The 25,407-nt window shown below is 36.1% G+C and overlaps 2 protein-coding genes across 13 annotated transcripts in view; one reads left to right on the top strand and one right to left on the bottom strand.

Annotated features, from left to right (window-relative positions):
* LOC118274276 (dmX-like protein 2) overlaps positions 1-21,666 on the bottom strand; it is a 51,409-nt gene extending 29,743 nt beyond the window's left edge. For 5 of the 8 annotated variants that reach the window (XM_050706288.1, XM_050706280.1, XM_050706284.1 and 2 more), the window contains exons 1-19: positions 21,384-21,666; positions 20,214-20,414; positions 18,572-18,725; positions 17,785-17,858; positions 16,104-16,233; positions 14,640-14,760; positions 13,461-13,649; positions 12,276-12,403; positions 11,013-11,173; positions 10,572-10,647; positions 9,531-9,602; positions 7,779-7,965; positions 7,173-7,357; positions 6,775-6,885; positions 6,300-6,484; positions 5,702-5,816; positions 5,002-5,194; positions 4,440-4,587; positions 3,901-4,099 (exon numbers count right to left, since the gene is read on the bottom strand). In XM_050706288.1, the coding sequence (XP_050562245.1) occupies positions 3,901-4,099; positions 4,440-4,587; positions 5,002-5,194; positions 5,702-5,816; positions 6,300-6,484; positions 6,775-6,885; positions 7,173-7,357; positions 7,779-7,965; positions 9,531-9,602; positions 10,572-10,647; positions 11,013-11,173; positions 12,276-12,403; positions 13,461-13,649; positions 14,640-14,760; positions 16,104-16,233; positions 17,785-17,858; positions 18,572-18,725; positions 20,214-20,414; positions 21,384-21,470 (2,716 nt within the window). In that variant the 5' untranslated portion in view covers positions 21,471-21,666. The remainder of the gene's footprint in view (positions 1-3,900; positions 4,100-4,439; positions 4,588-5,001; positions 5,195-5,701; positions 5,817-6,299; positions 6,485-6,774; positions 6,886-7,172; positions 7,358-7,778; positions 7,966-9,530; positions 9,603-10,571; positions 10,648-11,012; positions 11,174-12,275; positions 12,404-13,460; positions 13,650-14,639; positions 14,761-16,103; positions 16,234-17,784; positions 17,859-18,571; positions 18,726-20,213; positions 20,415-21,383) is intronic. The other 3 variants (XM_050706286.1, XM_050706295.1, XM_050706316.1) reach the window with 3 other exon arrangements.
* A 453-nt stretch (positions 21,667-22,119) lies between these two features.
* The window catches only part of LOC118274280 (endophilin-A), a 47,224-nt gene continuing 43,936 nt past the window's right edge, over positions 22,120-25,407 (top strand). For 2 of the 5 annotated variants that reach the window (XM_050707410.1, XM_050707407.1), the window contains exon 1: positions 22,121-22,335. The gene's annotated coding sequence lies outside the window, so the exon portion shown is untranslated. Of the gene's footprint in view, positions 22,336-25,407 lie in introns of all 5 variants that reach the window. The other 3 variants (XM_035591736.2, XM_035591740.2, XM_035591738.2) reach the window with 3 other exon arrangements.

Below are 25,407 nucleotides of genomic sequence, written 5' to 3'. Positions count from 1 at the left end.
TGGGAACAGCTCGCCTCGCTTTAACCACGCGTTTGACGCTATTTTGTCAACAATAGGGTTGGTTAAGTCGAGACGATGGCGGCCATGGAGCGATTTTTGTGTCCAAGTTTGTATCTTTTGCTGATTGCTTATTGTGGTCATTTGTTTGGTGTGGTCTGCTAAAGAGAGTGGTGTGTATGTGTCTGCCTGACAGACAGCTTTGTGAAGTGAGGAATGTTGTGAGCGATTGAAGAAGAATGTTCTGAGTCCTATAATCTGGTTGTTGTGAAGGTTTGTGATGTCGATGAGGCCTCTGCCTCCTTCAATTTTAGGCAGGGTCAGCCTCTGAATGCAAGCGCGAGGGTGATGTTTCCTATGCTTTGTCATTGTGGTGTTAATGATTCTTTGTAAGGTTGTGAGGTCTGTTTGAGTCCATCGTATTATACCAAAAGAGTAAGTTAAAATAGGGACAGCAAACGCATTGATTGCTTTGATTGTGTTTTTGGAATTAAGGTGTGTGTGCAGTATTTTATGTAGTCTGTTTCTGAAATTTTGTTGTAGTGTTGTTTTTGTATTTTTGTGATGAATTTCTGTTGATTGGTAGTAGCCTAAATATTTATACCCTTCATTAGGGTCTACGGGTTCTATTACTTCGTGATTCCTTAGTTCATATGATGTCGATTCTATTGTTCCTTTGATAACTGACTGGATTTTGCACTTGTCAATCCCGAATTCCATACATATGTCATTCGAGAATGTTTCTGTAACGTCAGCGAGGGTGTGTATATCGTTTAGTGTGCCTGCAAAAAGTTTGATGTCATCCATATACATCAGATGAGTAAGACCTGTGTGTAATGAATTATGTTTAATTTTGAATCCGGTACTATTTTTATTCAGCATGTTGGAGAGTGGGTTAAGGGCCAGACAAAACCACAAGGGACTCAGTGCATCACCTTGGAAGATGCCTCTTTTAATGGGAATAAATTCTGTTTCAGTGATTTGATTTTCATTGCGTATTTTTAATTTAGTAGTCCAAGACGGCATTATTTCTTCTAAGAATTTAATGATAGTAGGGTGAATTTTGTAATGTTTTAAAATGTAAATTAACCAAGAGTGTGGGACGGAGTCATAGGCTTTTTTATAATCCACATACATAGTATGTATGTCGCGTTTTTGTTTAATCGCTTGTTTGGATACGACAGCGTCGATGGTCAGTTGTTCTTTACAACCTTTACTGTTTTTTCGACACCCTTTCTGCTCTTCTGCTAGGATATTGTGTTCGTGTGTGTGTTTGTATATAGTTTCGCTAAGGCATGATGTGATGATTTTATATATGTTCTGTAGGCAAGTGATGGGTCGGTATTTGGCAGGATTCGCTGTGTCTGATGGGTCTTTTGCTAGCATGTATGTTGTGCCTTGTGTGATGTATGGTGGCATTGTGTTAGGTGATTGGATAAATGTGTTTATGTGTTTGAGTAGTAAAGTATGAGTGCATGTTAACTTCTTATACCAGAAGTTGTGAATATTATCTGATCCTGCCGTCTTCCAGTTGTGTGTCCTAGCTATAACTGTTTGCAAGAGTTGTAAACTAATCTGGTCAAATATCATTTCAGGTGTGTCTATCCATCTTTCTTTATCTTCCTCAATCCAAGTGTTTTGATGATGTGTGACTGGGTTAGCCCAAATATTAGACCAGAATGCGTGTAGTGATTCAGGAGTCGGTAGTGGTGTGTTATTTTCTTGTGAGCTGTTATTACGTTGGGTCAATTTTCTGTAAAAGAGTTTTTCATTGTTATAGAATTGTGTATTTTGTGTTTTTCTAGCTGTCGTCTCTTTATACCTTCTTAACCGGCTTGCTAGTGTGTTAAGTTTTTGCTTCAATGTGTCTAAAAAATGTGCAATGTCCGTGTTTTCTGTTTCGTGTTGTGTGTGTATTTTGTATATCTGTTTTATATTAGAAATGTGATTTTCTAGGGCTTGCGACCGGGCCCCGTTTGCATACTCAGTAAGTCTTCCTATGTTAGCTCTGAGCTCACTAATCCTACGTTGTAGCCGTTTTTGTCACCAGGGGACTCTTACTGATTGATTGCTGATAACATTGCTTTCTTTGATCCTGGCGCCGTTGAATTTGGCTATAGTGTATGCTGCGCAATAAATAGATGTCTGAAGAGTGTGAAAGTCTGTATCGGAAATTAGTATTTTTGGAAGTATGTGACCATTGAGATGTGTTGTAATAGCTGCTAGTTTTCTGGAAGATTTTAGTTTTGGAATATATGGTCTCGTTGTTGGGTCAGAGTCTTTGAATCTATTATAGTGTTCCATATACATCTGCTCTAATTGTTCAAGTATCTCAGGGGACAAATTTAAAGTAGTTTGAGCTATTGGTCGTGTATTTTGGTTATTGGTATTTGTTGACGTTGTTGGTTCGGTGTTACTGTCATTGATATTTAATGACGTCGGTTGGGATTGTATTGCCTGTGTTATGTCTGGTGTTGCATATTCCCTATTATCTGTGCTTACAGAAGCTAACTCCATCCGAACTTCTTCCCTAATCTGGTTTAGCCGGTCAACGGATAACAACTGATTATTGACAATGGATCTCCGCTGGTCGGATATTCTTTGTGCTGATAGATGTGCTATGGAAGGGCATTTTGAGGTAATATCTTGGTGTAACAGTGGTCTATATGTATAAGTCGGTTTCTAGGTTGGTCAAACGGTAGTAACTTCTCATAATAGCTTCGTTTAGGCTGTCTGTCCATCGCATTCTACGGGTTTGAGTGTTATCTGTGTTGGTTTGTGATATTGATGGGTGGGTTTGCAATAATAGTCTAACTTCTTCTTTAATGGTCTGAATTTCCTGCTCTGTTAGAAAGTTGCGCTGAACAATAGCGCGGCGCTGATCGCCTATTCGTTGCTTAGAGGCATTCATTTCGGGGAATTCTGCTGTAAAACGTGCGTGTAAAGGTGTCAGGTAAGTTCTGATGTTACTTTCAAGATCAGTGAGGATGAAGTAATGGCGCATGATGAAAATGTTCATTTGTTTCGTCCACGTTTTACGTGTGCGCCGACCACCTTGGGCGGGTGCAGTAACTTCGGCTGGGATAGCCTCCTGCACAACATCCCTGGCGGAGTGAAACGATAATGGGGATGAATTGGCTGAGCTTGATTGATGGTTGTTGAGGTATGATGCTGGTGATGAGGGTATGGATGAGAATAATGATGAAGTTGGTGAAGAACATGTTGACACTTGGTCATGTTGTGCTGCAACAGCTTGTGGCTGGGCAGCATGCGATACGGTGCCCTCCCCAGAGTACGAAGGGCAGCCCGGGCTGGAAGGCCCGGGGCGGGATTCTCCGTCGTTGTTAACTTCGGTACCCGCCTGGGGTATAACTCTACTTCTTAGACGCATCGCATGTAAATATATGGAGGGGTTTTGTAATGAGAGGGATGGCCAAGAGTAGATTAATCATTTTGAAAATTATAAGACAAGGGGAATAAAATAGACGTAGGGCACATTGGGAAAGTGACAAGGAGATTGGTTTAAGAAGATAATACATTTGGCCTGTGACTGGATCAAATGTATTAATGATTGGGACCGTTAGTTGGAAGGGTGTCGCCGAGGTGTTAGTGGCTGTTATATTTGTATCTCCTTTATAGGGTGGGTCTAGATGTTAGTGACCTAATTATAGTTCATGCCTTCCGTAAGCCCCCCCACCACGTCAAGGTGGCCCCTAAGGGGGGTTATTATTATTATTATTTTCAGCCGTGGTCGTCCCACTGCAGGGCAAAGGCCTCCCTACCCTCCTTGGTTAAAGTATGTTTACGAAAAAATCTCCAAGTATTTGATCTTTTTACCTCTTCGGCAATTTCTACTTAGGAAATGTCTAACCGTAATTTACTCTGTGATCTTCAATAACGTACCAGTAATAAGTTGTTCCTGGAAGACGTGCAGTAGCTGCGTATTATGCCAGTCGTGGGTGGCGTCCGCTATGGCGTGCAGTTGTATGATGGCGCCGGGCCGCGCCGTGGACTGCTGCGACACTATCTTTATACGGTCGTGGAGGGGAACTCCGCCGCCCTCCTCCAGGGTAGACTCCGATGACATCGACATTGTGTCGTGCTGTGGAACGCAACAGTTGATTATGCTGACAAGATTCATTATTTAAATCTTTTAATTACCACTATATCTGACATATTACAAAGTAATCTTAACATTGAATGACGGTCCAAATTTGAATAAATAGGAAGTTTTGGTAAAAACATACCAATATGACTAAAGTCAAAGATATTAAAATTTATTTATTTTATGAAAGTTACAGCTATATTAGTACACTAGGAAGAACATGAGTGAATGACATGTGATTGATAAAACGACATCGAAAACAAAAACTGCAGCACAAAACATCAACATGTACTTAACAATATGAGTATGAATGAAATGGATGATGGTACATATTTACCATTACATCTTTATGTCGCCTCTCCGACGTGGCTATCTCGGCCAGCAGAGTCCGCGCGTCGATCACAGCTTGGAACACTCGCAGGCTCTCGCCGTCACTCGCCACGAAACATGCTGATGGTGAATTTGATAGGTTGCCCAATGTCGTACTGAAATTAAATAAGAATATTAGTAAAGATCGTCTACAAAATAAAGTCTAATATTTCTTATTTATGAAATAAGAAGTTTATACAAGAAGAGCAAGAAGTTTATCAGACGCTGTAACCTCTCGCAATGTATTGCGCACTGGCATTCTAATGTTATAGTTTTAATTCAGGATTATATAATCCTCGAACGAGTGAATTAAAACAGTGACGTAGAAATACGTAATAGTAAACTATTTTAAACTATCGATCGAAATCAATGCAGGAATTGACGGTTGGTTTGTGAGTGTAACGAAAACAGTTAACTTGTAAACTTACAAACGGATTTCACCAAAACTATAAACAACAATATCGTTAAACCAAACCGTAACAAAACTCTAAACAAACCTCTTACTAAGTAAAACATAATACAAAACTTACCTCGGCAACAACGTAGGCAGCCAGGCAACATTGCTAAAAGCTGATAGATGAGGAGAGTTCACTCGCGCCAGTTCCGACACTCCGCCGGACTTGCCCAGCGGGCCCACGCACTCCACTCTCCACATGATCAGCTCGGAACATAGGCCGCCGGCCGCTGCGTCGTCGTCGTACTTGTGGTGATCTCTTTCACTATCTGTAGAGATTAGGAACATGGAATTAATATGGATGGTATGCTTTGTTTAGTGAATAGTTTTGGTTAAGCTATAATATATTAAACAAAGTGTCTCGAATCGTTGTGGCCCGGAGGTTTAAGACGTTCACTTCATGCATGAGTATGCGAAGTTCGAAACCTACCAACGGCAAGTACTAATGTGACTTTTTCCGTTATGAATTATATGTATTTTCTAAGATTATTTAATTTTAGACACCAATTTCAAACGGTGAAGGACACCATCGTGAGAAAACCTGGGCTTATAATTTCTAATTTCAACTAAGTTTGAAATCGCTAACCGGCATTGAGCAAGCGTGGTGATTAATGCTTAAACCTTCTCCATGTGAGAAGTGCCTTTGGTCAGCAGTGGCAACTTATAGGCTGTTGATGTTATGTGTGATGTGATGAAATATCAAATATAATTTAATAAATAAGGACCCTGTTTTCAGTGACGTACGTTTACGTAAGTACATTTACGACGGAACTTACCAGATATGTTATGATGGCTTGTAGTTAATAGTAGAGGTAATACTGGATGGCATGTAATGTCGTTTACTCTAAACCTATGGCCCGACGCTCTCGAAGCATGGCCTATTGATAGCACCTGCAATAAATATAAAAATATTATAGTCGTACTCTTAAACACTGTATGTAATGTACGCATATGAAATTAAGCTATGATGTCATATGAAAGTTTCAAAATCACGAAATTAAAAGCCTAGCTGAAGATTGTTTCCGTAGCTGCAGACTACCTAGTTGCTCCGGATCGGTAGGAACGAGTAAGAACGGGGTGGTTTTTAGTAAGAGTCTGATATTCCCTCTCACCTCGCTCAAGGTAGGGGAAATCATTGGACGAATATCCCCCTTAAAAAAGCTGAAGATTGTTTATAGGTACAACTGATGATTGTGATTCTGTCTAAAATATGTCTCATCTTATTTAGAAACAGTTCAAACGAAAGAAGTGTTAGTTATAATAAAACTAGCGGACGAAAATCGATATAGCAGTTAAAACATTTTAACTTAAAGTTATTAGAGTATCATATCCAAATAACTAAATTAAGTATAATGTTTAGCATTATGATTTTACCTGAGAAAACTTGGACTTATCGTCGAAGGTCAACTGCCACAGATTGAGGGTCCCGTTGGTGTGGTTGGTGACCATGGATATGACGGGCGCGGAGTCCAACACGTCCCCCTCCTGGTTCTCCCCTAGATCCTCGGTCGCCACACTCGTTTTCCTTTGCATTTCATTATTGTTCTCTTCTCGATTTCCTAAAATGATATTGACATCACTTTATTATAACTTTCGTGAGACACACTAAATTAATTATGTTATCAGTTCAGTAGCAGCGCGACAATCGCCGCGTCGTGTGTCGCGGAATGCAGCTCACGAATATAAGCGCCTCTAGAATGTCTTGAATCTAGTCGAGTTCCTCGTCAAACAGTTACGTGATAAAGAATGATATGTAAAGTTTGATAGCTACTAAATAAAATAATGTTTACCATGCTTATAAAACAGTACATTATAACAAACAGTAAAAGTTTTATTTAGTTTCACTTACCATTTTCCTGATTCTCATTTTGTTCTTCACCCTGCGGCCATTCCGCCTCTTCTTTTTCTTCTTGCACACTCGCTAGCGGTGTCGTCACTACTTCTGGTTGTTGTGGTCCCACTAAAATAGGTAAAAGATTTTTTATGTAAATAATAATATGTATATAGGACAAATAGAATTATGAAAGCATTATTTCCTAAATATTCTTATAACTTATTATAACAGAAATTAAACTGCTGTAAACATATACTTTAGTTACATGAAGATTTTATTTAGCAAATAAATCTATTGACGAAACGGACGTGTTGGTTCAAACAGACCAGTTAAATATGAGTTGAAACCATGACTTACGAAGAAAGATTTTTCAGGTTTTCACAAGTAAACAAAAATATAAGTGTATAACTTACTCGGCATAACAGGTTTAGTCCTGTGTCGTACATACAAGGGCTGCGCGGCGGCGTGGTACAGCGCGGCGGGGGTGCACATCGTGGTGGCGTCTCCCAGTGGGAAGGCTGACGGTATCCTCGCCGAGAACGATACCTGCGCCTGTCTGATTGCTCCGGCTTGTAACTCGTCTAGCCATTCGCATACCCTGTAATAATTTTGTTGTTAAACTTTGTTGGTAATTAAATAGTGGGCAATTTAATGAAGAATTTGTTGATCGAGTGAACTTCGTAGTGCCTCATTGTTATTATTATCATTTTTTATTTTAAAATAGCAACCCATAAACCCACTTCTCCCGCCTTGGGTGAGGCGAGAGAGGGTGTCAGGCTAACTGACAGAAAATAAAAACTCCTGCTTTTCGAGCTGGAGCCTGTCACCCGCTAGGTGGCGCGCAGCTCCGAAAAATGTATGACAATGTTCCAATTTAGTTTAAGATCCTTTTAAATTACATATTGTGTATATGTCTCAATATGTAAACCAATAAGGGGACTCCGGATCGAAACCAATAAATCAAAGATTAATTCAAGAGCTACTACTAATAACAAAAAAACAAAGCAAAAACCACTCACCATATAAGAAAGCTGCCATCAACAGGATGTATAGAGAACAGGAGATCAGGGCTTTGATGCCAGTCCCGTAATAACGACTCGATCTTCGCATCAAGTGAGTCGGGTAGATGTGTGCACGTGACGTCAGTGGCTATCGAGTTTATTGAGGTCGTATTCGAAAGACTCGGGTGACTATGGTTGCCGCTACCTGCATTTTAAATGGAGAATTAGATTTTGAATGCTATTGCTTTTGTTATAAAGTTTAGAATCCATTAAACTTGACAGATTTGCAAATTTATTATATCATTCTTCGCATCAAGTGAGTCGGGTAGATGTGTGCATGTGACGTCAGTGGCTATCGAGTTTATTGAGGTCGTATTCGAAAGACTCGGGTGACTATGGTTGCCGCTACCTGCATTTTAAATGAAGAATTAGATTTTGAACGCTATTGTATTTGTGATAAAGTTTAGAATCCATTACAGTTGACAGATTTAAAAAGTTATTATATGTCATTCTTCACATCAAGTGAGTCGGGTAGATGTGTGCACGTGACGTCAGTGGCTATCGAGTTTATCGAGGTCGTATTCGAAAGACTGGGGTGACTATGGTTGCCGCTACCTGGATTTTAAATGAAGAATTAGATTTTGAACGCTATTGTATTTGTGATAAAGTTTAGAATCCATTACAGTTGACAGATTTAAAAAGTTATTATATGTCATTCTTCACATCAAGTGAGTCGGGTAGATGTGTGCACGTGACGTCAGTGGCTATCGAGTTTATCGAGGTCGTATTCGAAAGACTGGGGTGACTATGGTTGCCGCTACCTGGATTTTAAATGAAATATTAGATTTTGAACGCTATTGATTAATTTGTTATAAAGTTTATAATCTATTACAGTTGACAAATTTGGAAAGTTATTATTATATGTCATTTTTCGCATCAAGTGAGTCGGGTAGATGTGTGCACGTGACGTCAGTGGCTATCGAGTTTATTGAGGTCGTATTCGAAAGACTCGGGTGACTATGGTTGCCGCTACCTGCATTTTAAATGAAGTATTAGATTTTGAACGTTATTGTATTTGTGATAAAGTTTATAATGCATTACAGTTGACAGATTTGGAAAGTTATTATTATATGTCATTTTTCGCATCAAGTGAGTCTGGTAGATGTGTGCACGTGACGTCAGTGGCTATCGAGTTTATTGAGGTCGTATTCGAAAGACTCGGGTGACTATGGTTGCCGCTACCTGGATTTTAAATGAAGAATTAGATTTTGAACGCTATTGTATTTGTTTTAAGGTTTATAATCCATTACAGTTGACAGATTTGGGAAGTACATATCTTTTTTTCGCGTCAAATGAGTCTGGTAGATCATGTGATGTCAGTCGCAATAAAGTTAATCCAGGTCGTATTCGAAAGAAATTAGAATTTGAACGCTATTGCTTTAGTTATAAAGCTGATAATGTATTAAAGTTGACAAATGTGAATATTTTTTTATATTTACTACAAGCTGCAGTAAAAGATTTCGAAATTGAAATCTAAGTAGATTAGGATAAATCAACGACACTCGTCTCCACTTATTAACAAAACAATCACACAAACAACACTTAAATATGTTGAAATATTTTCTTTTTTAAGACAGAGAAGTATACTGTAGATGATATTATTATAATAAATCGATTTGAAAAACACATATAGACCTTATGGCACAAACAATACGGTTGACTTTCGTATGTACTAAGTAGTTAAAGCATGCACCATCAATATTCCGTTACCTGGTTGTTCATCACTATTGCTGTTATCCTCGGATTGCATTTTAGTTAAATGTTGACTTGGACGTCTATGTCCTAAAGGCAGCGTGAAATAAATTAAGCAATATGGCGTCATAAATAAGCGAGCTTTACTTAAAATTATACTCAAAAGCTTCAATTATAATTACTAGTGGTCGCCTAGTGGTTGAAATTCAACCATATACGATTTAATTTACAATACCACTTAAAATACGTTCAAGGATAATTTTTATTTAACTCAAATTCAAACAAACTCTTTTATAAAACTCTATTCATATGAGACGTCAATATCATCGCAATGTCTATCGATTTTGACGTTTTGTCAAATACGATCAGATACTATGCATGTGTGTGTAATGTTTTATTTATTCATTTAATGTACTTTATAATCATTATTTTTGAAAAATATTAGCGTCCCGCACTTCTCCTACACATAAACTATAAGTGTACCAAATTCTATGCTCCTACGTCCGCGCAATTTTCGTAAAAAGCGGTCCAAAGTTTTTGCATCACGTATTAATATATAGATTATTACACTATCATGGTACTATAATGACTTCTCTCAAATACTACTGTTCTGAATACCCTTAGTATGAATTTGCTTTACGTTTTAAAGTAATCGAAGCGAGAGCGCGTTCGGCGCTCTGATTGGCTGGCCCGAATAAACCAACCAATCACAGTGCCGAACGCGTTTTCGTTTCCATTACTCTAAATGTAAAGTACTGGTAAACTTACTATAATATCACAATTACAATGGGAATATACGCTTTATTAATGTTCGAATAAGGTATACAATTGCTTAACGATATTACTTAGCACATTGAATCAAGTTAAGCTGTAACGCGCGATTACATAATGGAAGCATGGTTATCAAAGATTATGATATTTCTTCTCTAGATATAATGACATTTTATAGTAATTTAAACCTTATTTCAAAAGCGATAAGGTTTAAATTAACTTGACAGCAGATAACAATATTTTTGCTGGCCACAGAAGTATGTTTTAATAATATGTACAAATACTTACTTTCATGCTCTCCATCAGGATGCGCGGTGTGGTCTGATGCTGATCCTCCCTCGTCCGTTTCTTCTTTATCTAATATCTAGAAAATAATAATGTATGTTTGTAAAGTTACAAAAGTCTAGAAAATATTAATATATTATTTTTGTAAAGTGAAAACTGTTTTCATAGGCTGTTTGATTACTTTCAAGCCACAACCGGGGCTCATACAACTGTGGCTTGAAACTGATCGGACATTCTCGAAAAGTTTACGTTACGTAATAAAGCCGCATTCTATAAAGTCAAAGACAAAATTATTTAGTTCAATTAGACCAGGAATGCACTTTGGAACTTCATAGCAAATATAATAATATTAACAATGTCTGTCTGTCGGTCAGTCCTCTAGTGAAGCTATTTGCTCGTTCCAAAGTGTAGATTCCTATATTATTATTTATTCTAGAGTATTACTTTTTTAGTAAGATCATGTAGTATGGCTTCGGCTTGGCTGGTGAAGTGCATCTCCTTGTTGTGCAGCCAGTGCAGGATGAAGCGGCCGCCGCCTGCCAGTGAGGGTACCAGAGGAATATCCGTCTCCGCGTTTATCGAAGCTGCCAGGTGGAAGTGAAGACCTGGAGACGAAAAAGAATAATAAGAATAAGTGAAGTAATATTTTTAAACTCTGATAGCGATCGAAAGGTCCCAATAGGCTAGTTTCTTGCTTGTCAAATTCAATACTTTCTTCGAAACGGCAAATCTATATTTTCTAAGAATTTTGTATGAAATAGTGCGTTATGACGTCATCAATTTTTACGTCAAATAGCAGATTTATTTCTAGAAAATCAGTTACAAATTTAGAAAATTATGTAGATCATCAAATCTATGAACGAAAGTGTGATTATTTTTAATAATAATTTATTCTTGACTGAGAAGACTACCTAATTGCAACTATTGAGAATTAATTTTGGATCAGATTAAAAATTTACTATTCATATTCAAAATTTTCTGCTGACAATGATGTTTTGAGTTCGATTTCTGATTCCTGAGGCGGTTAACTGTTATTGGAATTTAGTTCCATGTGTTCGACTTTGAAGTTGAGTACAAAAATAATCAAAGATACGTGACAGTCACACGGTTTAATGTCGTAGTTTCTGGTTAACAATATTACCCATTAAAAGTTATATTGCTCATAAATATAAAGTCCCATAACAATGCATGCTAAGGTCACTCATGCATAAATAGATAATAATAGTATTCAGATGTCATTAGAGATTTTAGTATACCCTTTATTTACTTCCTAGTTGAAATTGAAGAAAATGTTACTATTTAATTCGCTCAAAAAGATCTTTTTTTTGCACATGCAAACACATCATTTTCAGATCTAGAACAAGTATCTAAGGATAGTATAATAATATATTTGCACAGCATTAGAACCCTCAACACTTCACGTAGTCAATCAAATAGCGTAGGGTGCCATGTTCACATGAGGCTAAACGACAGTAAATCATTGCGCGTCGAAAACTATGGGTTGGTGGAGATTAAAAAATTTTGATTCCATCTACTTGATTGAGATGTCTCTCCAACCAATCCATGGACCATGTAACTTCCAACCGACCGATCTGGTAATCATTGGGGAAAGCCTATGTTCAGTAGTAGAGGAGTTCCGCTGATATCATGCTCATGATGGTGATTATTGAACATGATACTTATTATAATCGATTATTTGAACCATACCTCCAGTGTAAGAAGTGACATGGTAAGGGTTGTGGAAGTCGTGTGCGCTGTAAGTGGACGGGAGCGTGGGTATGGGCGCGCCCGGCTGCTTCGACGACTGCGCCGTCCGTCGGATGTGGAAACATGTTCTGGAACAATTGATAATAATGTTAGGCGTGTTTTACTGCTATAAGGCAACAAAATGGCTATTGACCTCTCGTATAAGACATAAGAGAAAATATATTGTGTCTCGCGAGGATCTGCGTTCCTGGATACCAAGGGTTAAGGTAGTCGTGGGTTGTCTAAGGTCCCGAGGAAAATATTATCAGGTATTGTTTTTGCTTTTCGGAAACCGAATGATAAGAATCCGTGTTTCGTATGTCAATAGATTCGCTATGTAATGGGACTAATCAATTTAAAACATTAACAGCAACCAGTGAGTGTTACATTTAGTGTTTGTGCCACTGGTGATAATTGTGATGCAGATAATGTTCATATTCAACATTATTAACAGTCATTAACCAATTTCAAAATAAAAAAGCATAGATCATTAGAAGAATAAAACTGTAGTTTGCTTGTTTCATTGCTTTCTTTAAAAATAGATCTTATTTCCATTATTTAACAAGTTGACGAGCGTCCGTTAAAATATGTTCATATCGCGTGCAGCTGAAACTGTTCATGCGCGCCGCTCATAAATGTCTAGCAACGCGTGAATCATAAAGGAAAGTTTACAGTCAAGGCTGTTTTAATAATAAGATACGATATTTGGTTAGGATTAGTAACAACGGATAATTCTAACTAGTGACTAATCAGATTACGTAGACGCGTTGTTGTATTTTTTTTGTCTTTTTAAGCTGTACCACAATCTTGGTTAACAAATTATCTTATTATAATCCACATTAGTGTATAATAAATTGTTTAAGTAAGACGATACAGCGCAATACTTTTGCGATTGTCCTGGGAATTCAATACGGTAAAACGGGGTGAATAGAATTTGAGGGGTGAATAGATACAGAAGAGGGGTGAATAAATGTTGGGAAAATGTTCTTCATCAACATCTATTCACCCCATTCCTGTATCTATTCACCCCGTTTTACGGTAGTCTATTAGGATTCCTAGGGTTACAATTAGAACTAAATTAACTATCTATACATTGATTGTTACTTGTTATATAAACCTTAAATAAAATAATACACTAAAACGTACTTCATATGCTTCAAGCGCTGCATAAAGCGGTGTTTGTGTCGATGCGTAGCGCGCTGTCGCCGCGGCGGGGAGCGCGAGTGTGACGTCACGCAGCCGCCCCCCCACTCGTCCTCCGGCAGCAGAGTCTCCGCCCACACGCGGCAGATGTTGTCCACGCATGATGTTACTAACACGTTGCCTACGCTGCCTCTGTGGGGGAAGATGAAGAATGTGAATAATATAACAATAATACCAAAATATATCTGTTCCAATTAAGAAAAATAGTGTCTCTTTTACGGCTAAAATTAATAAATCCAAAACCCTTTGGTTTAATATCGATTTTTGAATAGAGTTTCTGACAACGAACTAGATACATCCAGAGATTTAGATGAATAATTTTGACCGATACGAGGGATATTTGTGTAAATTTATTACTATTAGATCTGATTGTGTTCATCAATGTAAAATGGCAAAAGAAGATGAATTCTCATTCATGATACAAGAGAGGATTTTCTAACAAAACTTGGACATAAACGTGAGAGGCTGTTCCTATAATACAATTAAGTCTTAACTATAAATTAATTATTAAAACAATTAGGTCGTATAGCACGTGCGTCCAATAAGTGCTATTTCATGTTCATAGCCTCGAAGAGATCTCTTAACAACTTTTAAATTACTTATACCATTAAGCTGAATGCACGCGCCACATGACCTTAAACAAGTTCCATGTTCATAAAAATTGTTGGAAATTATCATAAAACAAAGACGTACCAGTAACACTATTGATAATTCGAGATCAGATTATCTCTAAATATAAAAATCAATTACTGTTTGTTAGTCTCGCTAAAACTCGATAACGGCTGGACTGATTTGGCGCATTTTGGTCTCGAATTTTATACGGAAGACCAGGGAAGAACAAGTAGCTGTGGATTACACAGAGTGGCTTTGGGTCTGGATGTCATGTGTATGTTTGTAAACGCAACTACGACACAGAAGGAAATCCTAGTGTAGGGCAAACATTAAAAAAAAAGGAATAAATTAAAATAATCTTAGGACTGCTTTTTCAGTACATTATAAGGTTTCAAAACTTCAAAGAAGTTCTTTCTTTCCTTCTTTACCAAACCTAGTTAACATTACGATGACTACTTAATTTCTATAGGACATCTGGTGGCGCTGATTACTCCAAAAACGCATACTTACTTGGGCATATACTTGCTGGTTTTCCGCCATGACAGGTGCGTGACAGCGCGAGGATGGGCGACGTATATGAACGTGTAGTTCAGCTCCGGTGAAGAGTGTTCATTATGCGTCTGTGCTAGCACTGTAATAAAGAAATGTTAATGTTAAACCTAATATTGTAATTGGTCTTTAAAAATAGTAAGAGGATAATAAATTCTTAGATGTATGATATCTGATATGAGCTTTATGCGGTATGGAGAATTTGGATATATAATTATTGGTTTCATCTAATCAAACATGGTATCCGTGCAAATTATTGGTTTTCCTCATGCAAAGATGACTCAGTGGATAAACAAAATAACTATTCTGCAACAAGACTGCATAGCTGGTGCGGTAGCTGGGCAACCAGCTACTGCGTAACTTGTAGCGGGGTCGATTTCCGGCCGGAGCAATTTGTGTGATACAAAAATTGTTGTTTACGGTCTAGGTGTCAAGTGTATGTGAACTTGTATGTTTGTAAAAACACCCACGACACAGGAGAAAATCCTAATGTGGGGCTTTTTTTTAATAACCATATAGAAAAACATTTTCCTACAAGTCTCATCTGTATCTTGTGAGCAAACCATGAAGTACCTTACAGTTATTTCGGACAGACATAGTAAATATACCAAACGGAAATAATTCCAACACCTTACCTAAGCGTTACTGTGTCAAATATTACAACAAAAACACATGAATGCATATTGTATTGTTCCTTTGTAATAGTAAAATGATGTCACTGTCATTTTCCTGCCGAAGATTGCTTCTATAATTATCGCGTCATTTCAATGTCGTGCTATCAAATGCCGACTACGGGTAATGAGTGTTAAACTAGTTGGATAAATTAGATGAGGTACCTCCGTCATATAGTTTAGTTAAAGGGTTTTCATGGTTTCATTTATCATTTTATCACACCTTTGGGTAATAAGTAAATGTGTTTTTAAAACTTAGTAGTCGCTTTTGCATAAAAATTCCATATTTCTACATCGACAACGAAAGACCATGGCAGATCCTATATTTTTTAAAATTTACATAGATCCAGCAGAAAATGTTGCATTTTTGGTCACTTACTAGAATCCACACATCTTTTATGTCTTATCATTCCTATTGTATGGAGATCAGTGTTCACACTTATCTCGATTACAGCATTCCAATCAATTTTATTAACATAAATTATTATATATTAGATAACCGCAAATAAATGATATTATTAGTAACAGGTGTTTGATAAAATTTTAGTACCTATTATTTTATTTTAAACAATAAAATTCTGCTTACATCTCAATAATTAGAAGGATATAAATAACTTTATCAAGGCTATCTATTTGCAAAACTTATCAAAATCTGTACATCAGTTTTGTAGCATAAAAATATTGTGAAATTATTTAATGTCATAGGTGGGCAATCGAAAGATCAAAGTATGAAATAAACATGTTTTTATATTACCTTTGTTTTGGTACCAGATCTTGACGAGTCTGTCATTGATGCCAGATGTCGCGAACAGAACGCCATCTGGTGAGAACGCGAGGTGATGCGCCGGTGTGGCTGTGTGACATTGCCACACACATATCCACCCCTAGGACAAAACGAATATTATAAACCAAGTATACATAAAAATGTGGAGGATCAAGGGGGAGGCCTTTGTTCAGCAGTGGACGTCTCTCGGCTGATGATGATGATGATACATAAAAATACTTCAATGAAAGTTAGTTCCAATAGATCTCCTAATAGTATAGGTATTACTATCGTAGTAGGTACCTACAATGAAGTACTAAGCACCTTTACTTGCTATCGAAACAACAAAATTCAAAAGCAATAAAGTAGGTATTGGTTTGTACACATATTAACAGACTGATTACAATACATAACAACAGACACAAAAAACTTGACGTTGACTGATTTCAATTACGAAACATTTCAGCGATAAGTATCTTATAGATAAATTAAAATTTACGTTAAGATCGATTACGGACAGAGGCGGCTTCTTAGGCAAGCACCTTATAGATATTATTTCCCAAGTATTTCTTGGCGCCGCCGTCATTTTATGGGCAGCTAGATAAGCGCATCTCGTGGCGCCCATGTATATGTATAATCATCATCCGAAACACCAGAGAGAGGCGTTACAAGTGCGTTGCCGGCTTTTAAGGAGTAGGAATTCAAGTGTCGTTGGGGTGTCGAAGATTGGAATAATTGAGAAGGGGGTAATTGGGCCTCCGGTAACTTCATTCACAAAACGAAATACGACGCAAGCATTGTTTCACGTCGTTTTTCTGTGAGGCCGTGATATCACTCCGGTCGCGCCGGCCCATTCGTGCCGAAGCATGGCTCTCCCGCACCTTTGTAACCTTGTAGTAGCCTTAGGCACTGGCCTAGTTTGCTTTATTGATAATACGGCTCTGATTATAGGAACAGAATACTGTTCTAACAGATCATCAATGTTCTGTTATAACTAAGAGCAAATCATCAATGTAAAAACTAAAGACAGTTCCAAAAGTCATGGAAATAAAACTTCACGAATCTATTTGCATTTTAATTGCATCACGTAACTGGAAATAGTGCGGTCACCGAAATGAGAGCATTAAAGTAGGACGCAAACAAACGATCACGTTGCAAAGTTTAAAATTCAATGCATTCATAAATGACAATCTAGTTATACTAAACTTATATCTATTGGGCGCCATCATTGTATAACTACATATAATAGAATACTCCGCCCTGATTCTGTTCATGTTATCGGGATTAAGAATCTTTCAATATCTGTATACCAATCTCCATAATAGTTTTTGTACAAAACACATCCATATCTCATAACAATCAATGTAGCAGATAAGTACTTATTTAATCTTGCAATCTCATATTATCAATGAGCCGTATAAGCTCTGTGCTAGTTCGAAACAAAACGAGCAGACACGAGATGACCGCAAAGAGTAATAGGTTATAATAACAAGCGCTTAAGAACGTGTAAACATTTAAATGAATCGACTATAAAAGTGTAGTATAGTTTAATTGATCATTGTAGACAACTATACATAGTTAGCAGTATAATAGATAAACAAAACAATGATAACGGATGGAGTACATTGTTGTGTGTATCTTATCAGTGTATCGCAATCTGCGTTCTACTCACCGGTTCGTCTTCCTCCGGCTGCTTCGGCTTCTCATCCTTGTCACCACCTATCTGGAAGGTCACTCCTGAACTCGCTGAAAATATGAAAGGAATACTTTATATGCAGATATTTGACAATATTTGTATTACTATTTAGTTATATCCTAAAACGTCTGGCTAACTTGTAAGTCTATTCTTACAATTATGAATCTCAAAATTTATATAGCAAACAAATCCGTATTTGGGAACAGCAGAACGTAGAATGTCTGCAGTCCACCCAAGGGCTAAGCAATTAGCGAACTGCAAGAACTACTGCATTGCGTTGGTCGCATCTACAAAATCAATAAACCAGGTTTCCTATGTGTATTAGTGTGGACACTCAAATAATTGTTTTATACATAGATAAATCGATCGATATCGAATTCGTATCAGTTAATTTACTGATGAGAACAGGGACCTACTTGGCTAGTTATAATTCCCTGAAACAAAACACTGGCACGCCCCTACACTCTAGTCAATCGATTGTATTGTATTCGCGAAACTACATAGTTACTGCCTATTAACATCGTTATATAAATTATTTTTACTTCCAAAGCGTGAATTATAGCAAAGTTTATTTACTTCGCGTTCAGTATTCATACCTACTTCAAAACAGTTTTCTACAATTCCCAGACAATTACAACTCTAGGTCATACGAAATCACGATCATATCTGATTTGCAGATAAAGATGCGAGTAAGTAAAAAAGTTAATACTACTTGAAACAAAATGTCAAAAGATAAAACGAAATGACAACAATATTATCTTACGTTGACTGTCATCTTGATAGAGCGACGCTTGGTGCCACAATTGCAGTATCTTTCCGCCTGTAAGCAGTCGGGTACCCTCGAGATTCCATGACAGCGCGGTGATCGGTCCATCCGCCACCAACTTGCCGGTTTGCACCCACCGGTACTCCAGGCCCTGAACAGTCACATGTCGCGGTGAATTGAATAATGAATCCGAGTGCGAACACAGCTACACGATAGAGATTGGCCAATTGCATTCATATGGTCAATTGGCGCTTCGCCATCAATAATCGTCGAAGTTCAGGGACCTATTACGCAATAACGCAACATCGGAAAACCTCCCATTTCATTCGATAAATGTCCGAACTCAATGACGTAATGGTAATTCTAAACGCCATTAAGTTCGGCTCCGGACAATACATCGTTAATCAAACGTAATTTAATGAATCTCTTTTAATACGCATTTCGAGAGACAAGACAAATATTTAATGTCTCGTAATAACATTCTGCAAACGTTAATGGTTAATATTTTGTGATAGAAATGCTTCCAGATGGCCTTGGAAGCCACCTCGAGACTTTTTATACTAGAATGATATAAATTATAGGCGTAATAACATTGATATAGGCATCAATGCATAAATATAAAAGTTGGTTAGCCTCTGTTGGATTACTATTTACTGGAGTGTTATAATTAAACAACATCAATTAAAATGTCACATGAACTCATTGTCACTACCTAGAAGGCTGACATAAACAATGATAGTAAAGTATCTATGTATAGCACAATGCATATTATAATGTATCTGGTAATTCTTTCTGCTCCTCGTCTGCTAGTTAGACAATAAAATATATTAGCATTTGAATTACATGACTAATAACACAAACACTATTTTTGGTTTCATATGAATATTATCTTACATCTTAAGAGTTCACATTCACACTGTGAAAAAGGAAGCGAAAATACTTTGTACCAGATACCTCCTACTATGGAAATAAAATGTAAACCAAACATAATCTATTTTTAAAATTAGACATAGTAGGTACTCACATAAAGAATCAGATAAAGAATGTTGAATTAGGTATGTAAAAGGAACCATAATTATTTTTGTCATACTCAGATGTTTTAGTTATTTTCTAGGTATCCATTATATCCCATCCCATGACTATTTCTAGGTACAAAAATTCTAATGCAGTATCTACCTAATGCCTTCAGACATTGTATAAAGTGTGATTTCTATCACAAAAACACAAATAAACTTCCTTTGCCTTAACAGATATACAAACTAGATAAAGAGATTAATTCTAAGATAAAAATGGTTGAATTTTTCAAGAGAAACTGCAAATTCAGACTCAGGATAATAACCAAATACACACCTTAACTTAGTAATCTCTATTAATCTGCCATCATTTTATCATGTTTAACAATTTTGCAGTAACTACCATTATCAGGGATTTAACACATTCATTAAGGGTCATTTTTGTTTAACAATTGCTGATATGGGAAGTAAACAAATCAGTCAATCATGAAAATATTGATTCTTGAGTGCAATGGCAATGAGTACCAAAAATAGGTTACGAGAATTTTTATCAGAGATTTTGATAATTCATTTTAGAACTAAAAACAAAGTAATTTAAGTTCTCTTTTAGTTGTAATTTAACTTACATGAGTGGTAGCGGCTGTGTGTATCAGTGGTGTTGGTTCAAATATACAGACTTCAGCACCATAGGATGCAGCTATTTTTCCAGTATCAGTACTGCAGTCCAAAGAGCCAATGCGGACATAACCATGGATAGCTCCCGGTATAATCTGTACTCTTTCAAAGTTGGAGGCTAAGATCACTATGTTACATCCTGCTGCATATGCCTGTGGAAAAAGAAAATTATTTAAATATAGAATACACCATTTCCAGCAGATTAAAAATTCTTAAAAAAAAATAAGTTTCTAGTCATTTCCGCTTAATTTTTAAATTTGATTTTTAATTGATACCACACCAATAGATGTTTTATTTTTTAATGTTGCAATCAATTTGTTATGTTTTCCGCCTCAGGATGACTAGAGAAAAATGTAAGTATCTATTTCAAATAAACAGAATTTATTAAAGGACAATTCAAAGTGACATTACATTTGCCTTTTAATATTTATTTTCTACACTATAATGAGGTACAATTAAACACACACATACAACTTAAAGGTGTTTAATATCCAAACCATTTCTCAGTCTACCATACTTCTAAAAAAATAATATTAAAATTAATTTTAAAAGGTATTGAGATTATTTTTATAGATTACATAAGATCACAAGTAGATCCAACATACTTAACACCTAAAGTTTACTAAAAACTCTTTGTGTTGTACAAATGTTTACACCTTATGAAGAATAAGTAGTTCAATATTAATTTTAGCACATCTTCATAAATATTTACTTAACTGATTATCATCATGTATTGTCAGTGGAAAGATTCTGCCTTCATTCATTCATCTTAGCAAGACATCAGTAAGGACTACTGTGTTAACCACTAACTCCACAGTTATCAAAGTAATATTGTTATTTAAATAACTATAAATAACTGATGCAAATTAGCATTCAAGGAAACTCATTCCATTTGTATGTATCTCTGTAACTAATTCTAAGTAATGAGGCTGAATAGATTAATAAACAAAAGAAGATAATAGTATTTAACAACCAACGAAAATGTTATGCTTATCAAACTGGGCTAAATTAGATTTTCCTGTTAGGACCACCACTACTTAAGTACCACTTTAGGTGCACAGGATTCTAAGTCACGAGACTTGGCCTTCTACAATGACACGGACATTAATCATAGTACTTACTGTAAAAGGTATTCCTTCGACAGAACCAACAGCAAAACATTGATCTCCTGAATTACAGGCACCACTTAATACTTGGTGACAGTTCATAATGAACTAATAAAACAAAAAATATCTTCGCTATATCAATCCCAGATAACCCAACGTCACTGGTACGCCTTTACTAAAGTAATACATAATTAACAAAAGAAATAAATATACTAAACATTTCAAGATCTAATTATTTTTTAATAATTATCACGAATATTTCTCTGACACCTCACATCGAACGTGAGAGAATGACGTAGAGAAAGAAAGAGATAAAAAATCTTAGCTACGTTCCGAACATCTTACATATGATAGAATCAATAATCGTCAACAGTTTTACAGAAAACTGAAATAAGGTTTTTATGCAGATTTACGAATTCAAAATAAACAATGCAAGTGCGTAATTTTATGCACTGGGAAATGTGAAAGTGTTTATTTAGAATATCTTATTAAATTTAAGACTTCAACTAACTTTGCTTACATTTGGTTTTTGAACGAACTCTTCATCGCGTGCTATGTTACTAGGAAGAAAAATGTTTATCAAAATTTGCATGTTTATTTTAGTTTATAAACCAGTTTTATATCATTAAATATGATTGAAATTAGATTGCCTTAGTGCTCCTTATATTGATTTTTAAGATAATAACACTAAATGGAAAATCGATAATTTTATATTTTGGAATCTGGTGACAGATTGACAGCTGCTGGCTGATTGACAAATTTGACGTTACTTCCTACTGGAGAAGTATGAATGCCAACGCTTTATTCGTTGAATGAGCTGTTTTTGTGTATTGATCTGTTTAAAGAATCAAGGACGCATTGGACGATACCTTAATTGAAGGACGTTAATTCAAATAAACAGTGTGATAAAATTGTTACTTTGAAAATTGTGGTCGGACAATCCGGGGTGCAGAAATCAACATTACAGGTAAGTCAGTATAGCATGTATAAATCAATAATTACATTAGAATGTGGAATATGATAAATATAGAATGTATATAGATAAAATAAGGCTCAATTTTCAATACATGTTACATATTTGCTGTTATTATAGTATCAGTACTACTATCAGGGTTGACAAAATATCTGTTATACTTTTTTTATATGGTTGGTGTAGATACGGCACTATAGTCTTTCTACGGGGTGCCGATTTACTAATCAGTGTTTACATTGAAGCAATCAGTAGATACAGTGTACCAAAGTAGCATGATAAAGGGGTTTAGTCCCGATGAAGGTAAAACAATCTTAGTAATACTTTTTGTGTCATAATTAATATTTTTTTAACGGTTTTATTTAGCATGACCTGTTTGTTTGGGTCTAATTTAGTAATTGGCATTTAACCCCGTTCTTAATGTCCATTCAATCTGTAGTTTGATACACACTCTTTACACTAACAATTTTAACTTTACATAAAAAAAAACTTGTTACTAGAATAGGTAACATAGAATTTATTCTTAAAAGTTTTCTTCTCACTTCCATATTCAAATTCCTATTTGAAAATATCAGTAATTTTTTTTCAACATGTTACATAAGTTCTTGTTTGAAATATGAAAGAATGCTCCAATAAGATTGTGAGAATCTCACAAGATTGTGTTTGTAAACAACAATAGCCAGTTACATATTAGCTACAATAACTTTTTAAATAAACAGGCAACTAATACAATACAATTTAATCTATGATTAAGGTAAGCTATGAGTAATGCCAGTATCATAATTTACACAAAATAATTGTGTAAATTAATAACAAATTGCATTGATATGATAAGTGGGAATCCCTGCCCTCCATTTCCTGCCTTCCCGCTACACCATAAAAAAAACAAATGAAGTTTTATTTTCGACCAGACACTTGTTCCTAATTGAAACTAATAACTGGCTGTACAGATGTTCAAATCTAATTTACCATTGACCACTCAAAGCTCAGAAGATTTTGAACCTTACATCTCAAGAATTGATATGTATTTTTGAGAGTTTTCCCTTGAACTCATACATCATAGGTGCGCTGTATATGATGTCATGCGTTTATTTTTTCCATCATCTGCTGAGGTAATTGAGATAAAACCATGGAAGATTTAGCTTGTTGTGTAATTTTTTAAAATCTGTATTGTAGTCTAAAATTTTCATGGTAAATTAATTTTATAAAAGAAATTCAGGTTAGAAATTATTTTTATAATCTATGATATTATAAGGTATGTAATTATAACAGCAAATACATTTGAATTTATAGGAAAACATGCTGTTTTCTAAAATACCCTGATAATAATAGTTACGATAATAATAATATGTATGCCCCTATCAAACAAAATACTGATAGTATAATCAAACAAGTAATATAATTCACTACAATACATCAACATAATACCTAGAATGGTGACATTCAGAAAATGAGGTTTGTGTACTTTATAATGCTACAACTGTTCTCACGATGTTTTCAAACAAATCTTAAGTGTTTAAGTACTCTGATAATTCTAGACTTTTAACAACGTAATTAGGAATTCGGTTACGCCGCATCAATTTGCATGCGGATTGGTTTGACCCAGATAGCCGCGCGACGTTGTTTTGAAAAGTTGTCAGAGTATTAAATTAAATCAGAATAAGTAATTAGGACAATTTATCATAATTGACTTCGGAATTTTCGCAACCTCTTTATATGACAGCGTTAAATTACGCTATGGGGAGTAGGAAATCTATTAAATGTTGCTAGTTCAGTTATACGACGCTTATCTGTTATTCTGAGGCATAAATACTTAATACATTTTTCTTAGGTCATAGAACTCGCATATTAGAAAATACTTCTTACGTGTAAACCGTAGTGCCCAGTAAATAAAGCCCACTCTTCTCGAAAGAGCGTAGGTGTCGGGAAAGATGGCTTCGGGATTATTCAGTGGGCGTTTACGAGCTGAACGTAATCTATCCCACTTCTGCTTTAAGATAGAAAGTCCTCGTTTAAGACGTTTTTAGTATCAAACACGTGAATGATCATCATGTACAATTGTACATTCGGCCAAGTAATTTGGTATGTAGGTAAGAAAGTAAAAATTGATTCAGTACAGAGACAGTAACAATTGGTTGGGTTCTGAGTAAACAATAACTACTATCTCTGAACTTCATTTTATGGTATAAACCGGTAAACGGGGAGACGGATCACCTGATGGTAAGCCAATCGCCGCTGCCCATGGATACCCGAACCCGAAGCACCGGAGGCGTTACAAGTGCATTGCTGGCCTTTTGGGGGATAGAAATGTAAGGGTTGGTGGAGGTATCGGGGATTATGAAGATTGGGAAGGAATGTAATTGGGGCTCCGGGATCCTCACTCACACAACGCAAGCGTTGTTTCACGTCGGTTTTCTATGAGGCCGTGGTACTACACCGGTCGAGCCGACCCATTCGTACCACACTTAAATTAACTGAAGTTATATCAGTATTTATTTTCTTAACCGCTAATACTAATTAACTTGGCTTATAAAATAATTATATTTCCTGCTACAGATATCTAGCTATAAAGTTACGCTGCTAAACACTAGTCTGTTCAAAGCTTAACTCGGCCGGTTGAACATCCGCGCGTATAGATTAATTGAATTTAATTAACGAGTTGTTGAAACAACCACCACTAATCCATCACGTGTTTAATTTGTAAATAGATACTCTTAACAGCATTTCTGTGCTAAAATTTCAGTGTAAAAACCACCCTTATTGCTTATGAAATAAAGTCATATATCTGTACGTCGATAGATGCACATGACTTCATCTCAGTCTTAAATCGTTCTCCCACATAATCTTAGATCGTGCCTGGCCTCTGTGACTCTTAGTTCAACGTGGAAGTAATTAATTTAGTCGAATACAGTGCGGTTTGTCGGCAACGGGAATAAAGTATAATTACTTTATTGATAACCTACTAACCATTTAGGTTACTATCCTACAATCAGTTGAAAAATATCTTACGGCCGTTCGCATTAACATTATATTTACAAAATAGTGTATTTGTACCTATTTAATACAGCT

Source organism: Spodoptera frugiperda, chromosome 3 (genome assembly GCF_023101765.2).
Source record: "Spodoptera frugiperda isolate SF20-4 chromosome 3, AGI-APGP_CSIRO_Sfru_2.0, whole genome shotgun sequence".
Lineage (NCBI taxonomy): Eukaryota > Metazoa > Arthropoda > Insecta > Lepidoptera > Noctuidae > Spodoptera > Spodoptera frugiperda.
Note: the sequence above shows the minus strand (reverse complement) of the source record. Positions and strands in the feature narration are given on the sequence as shown.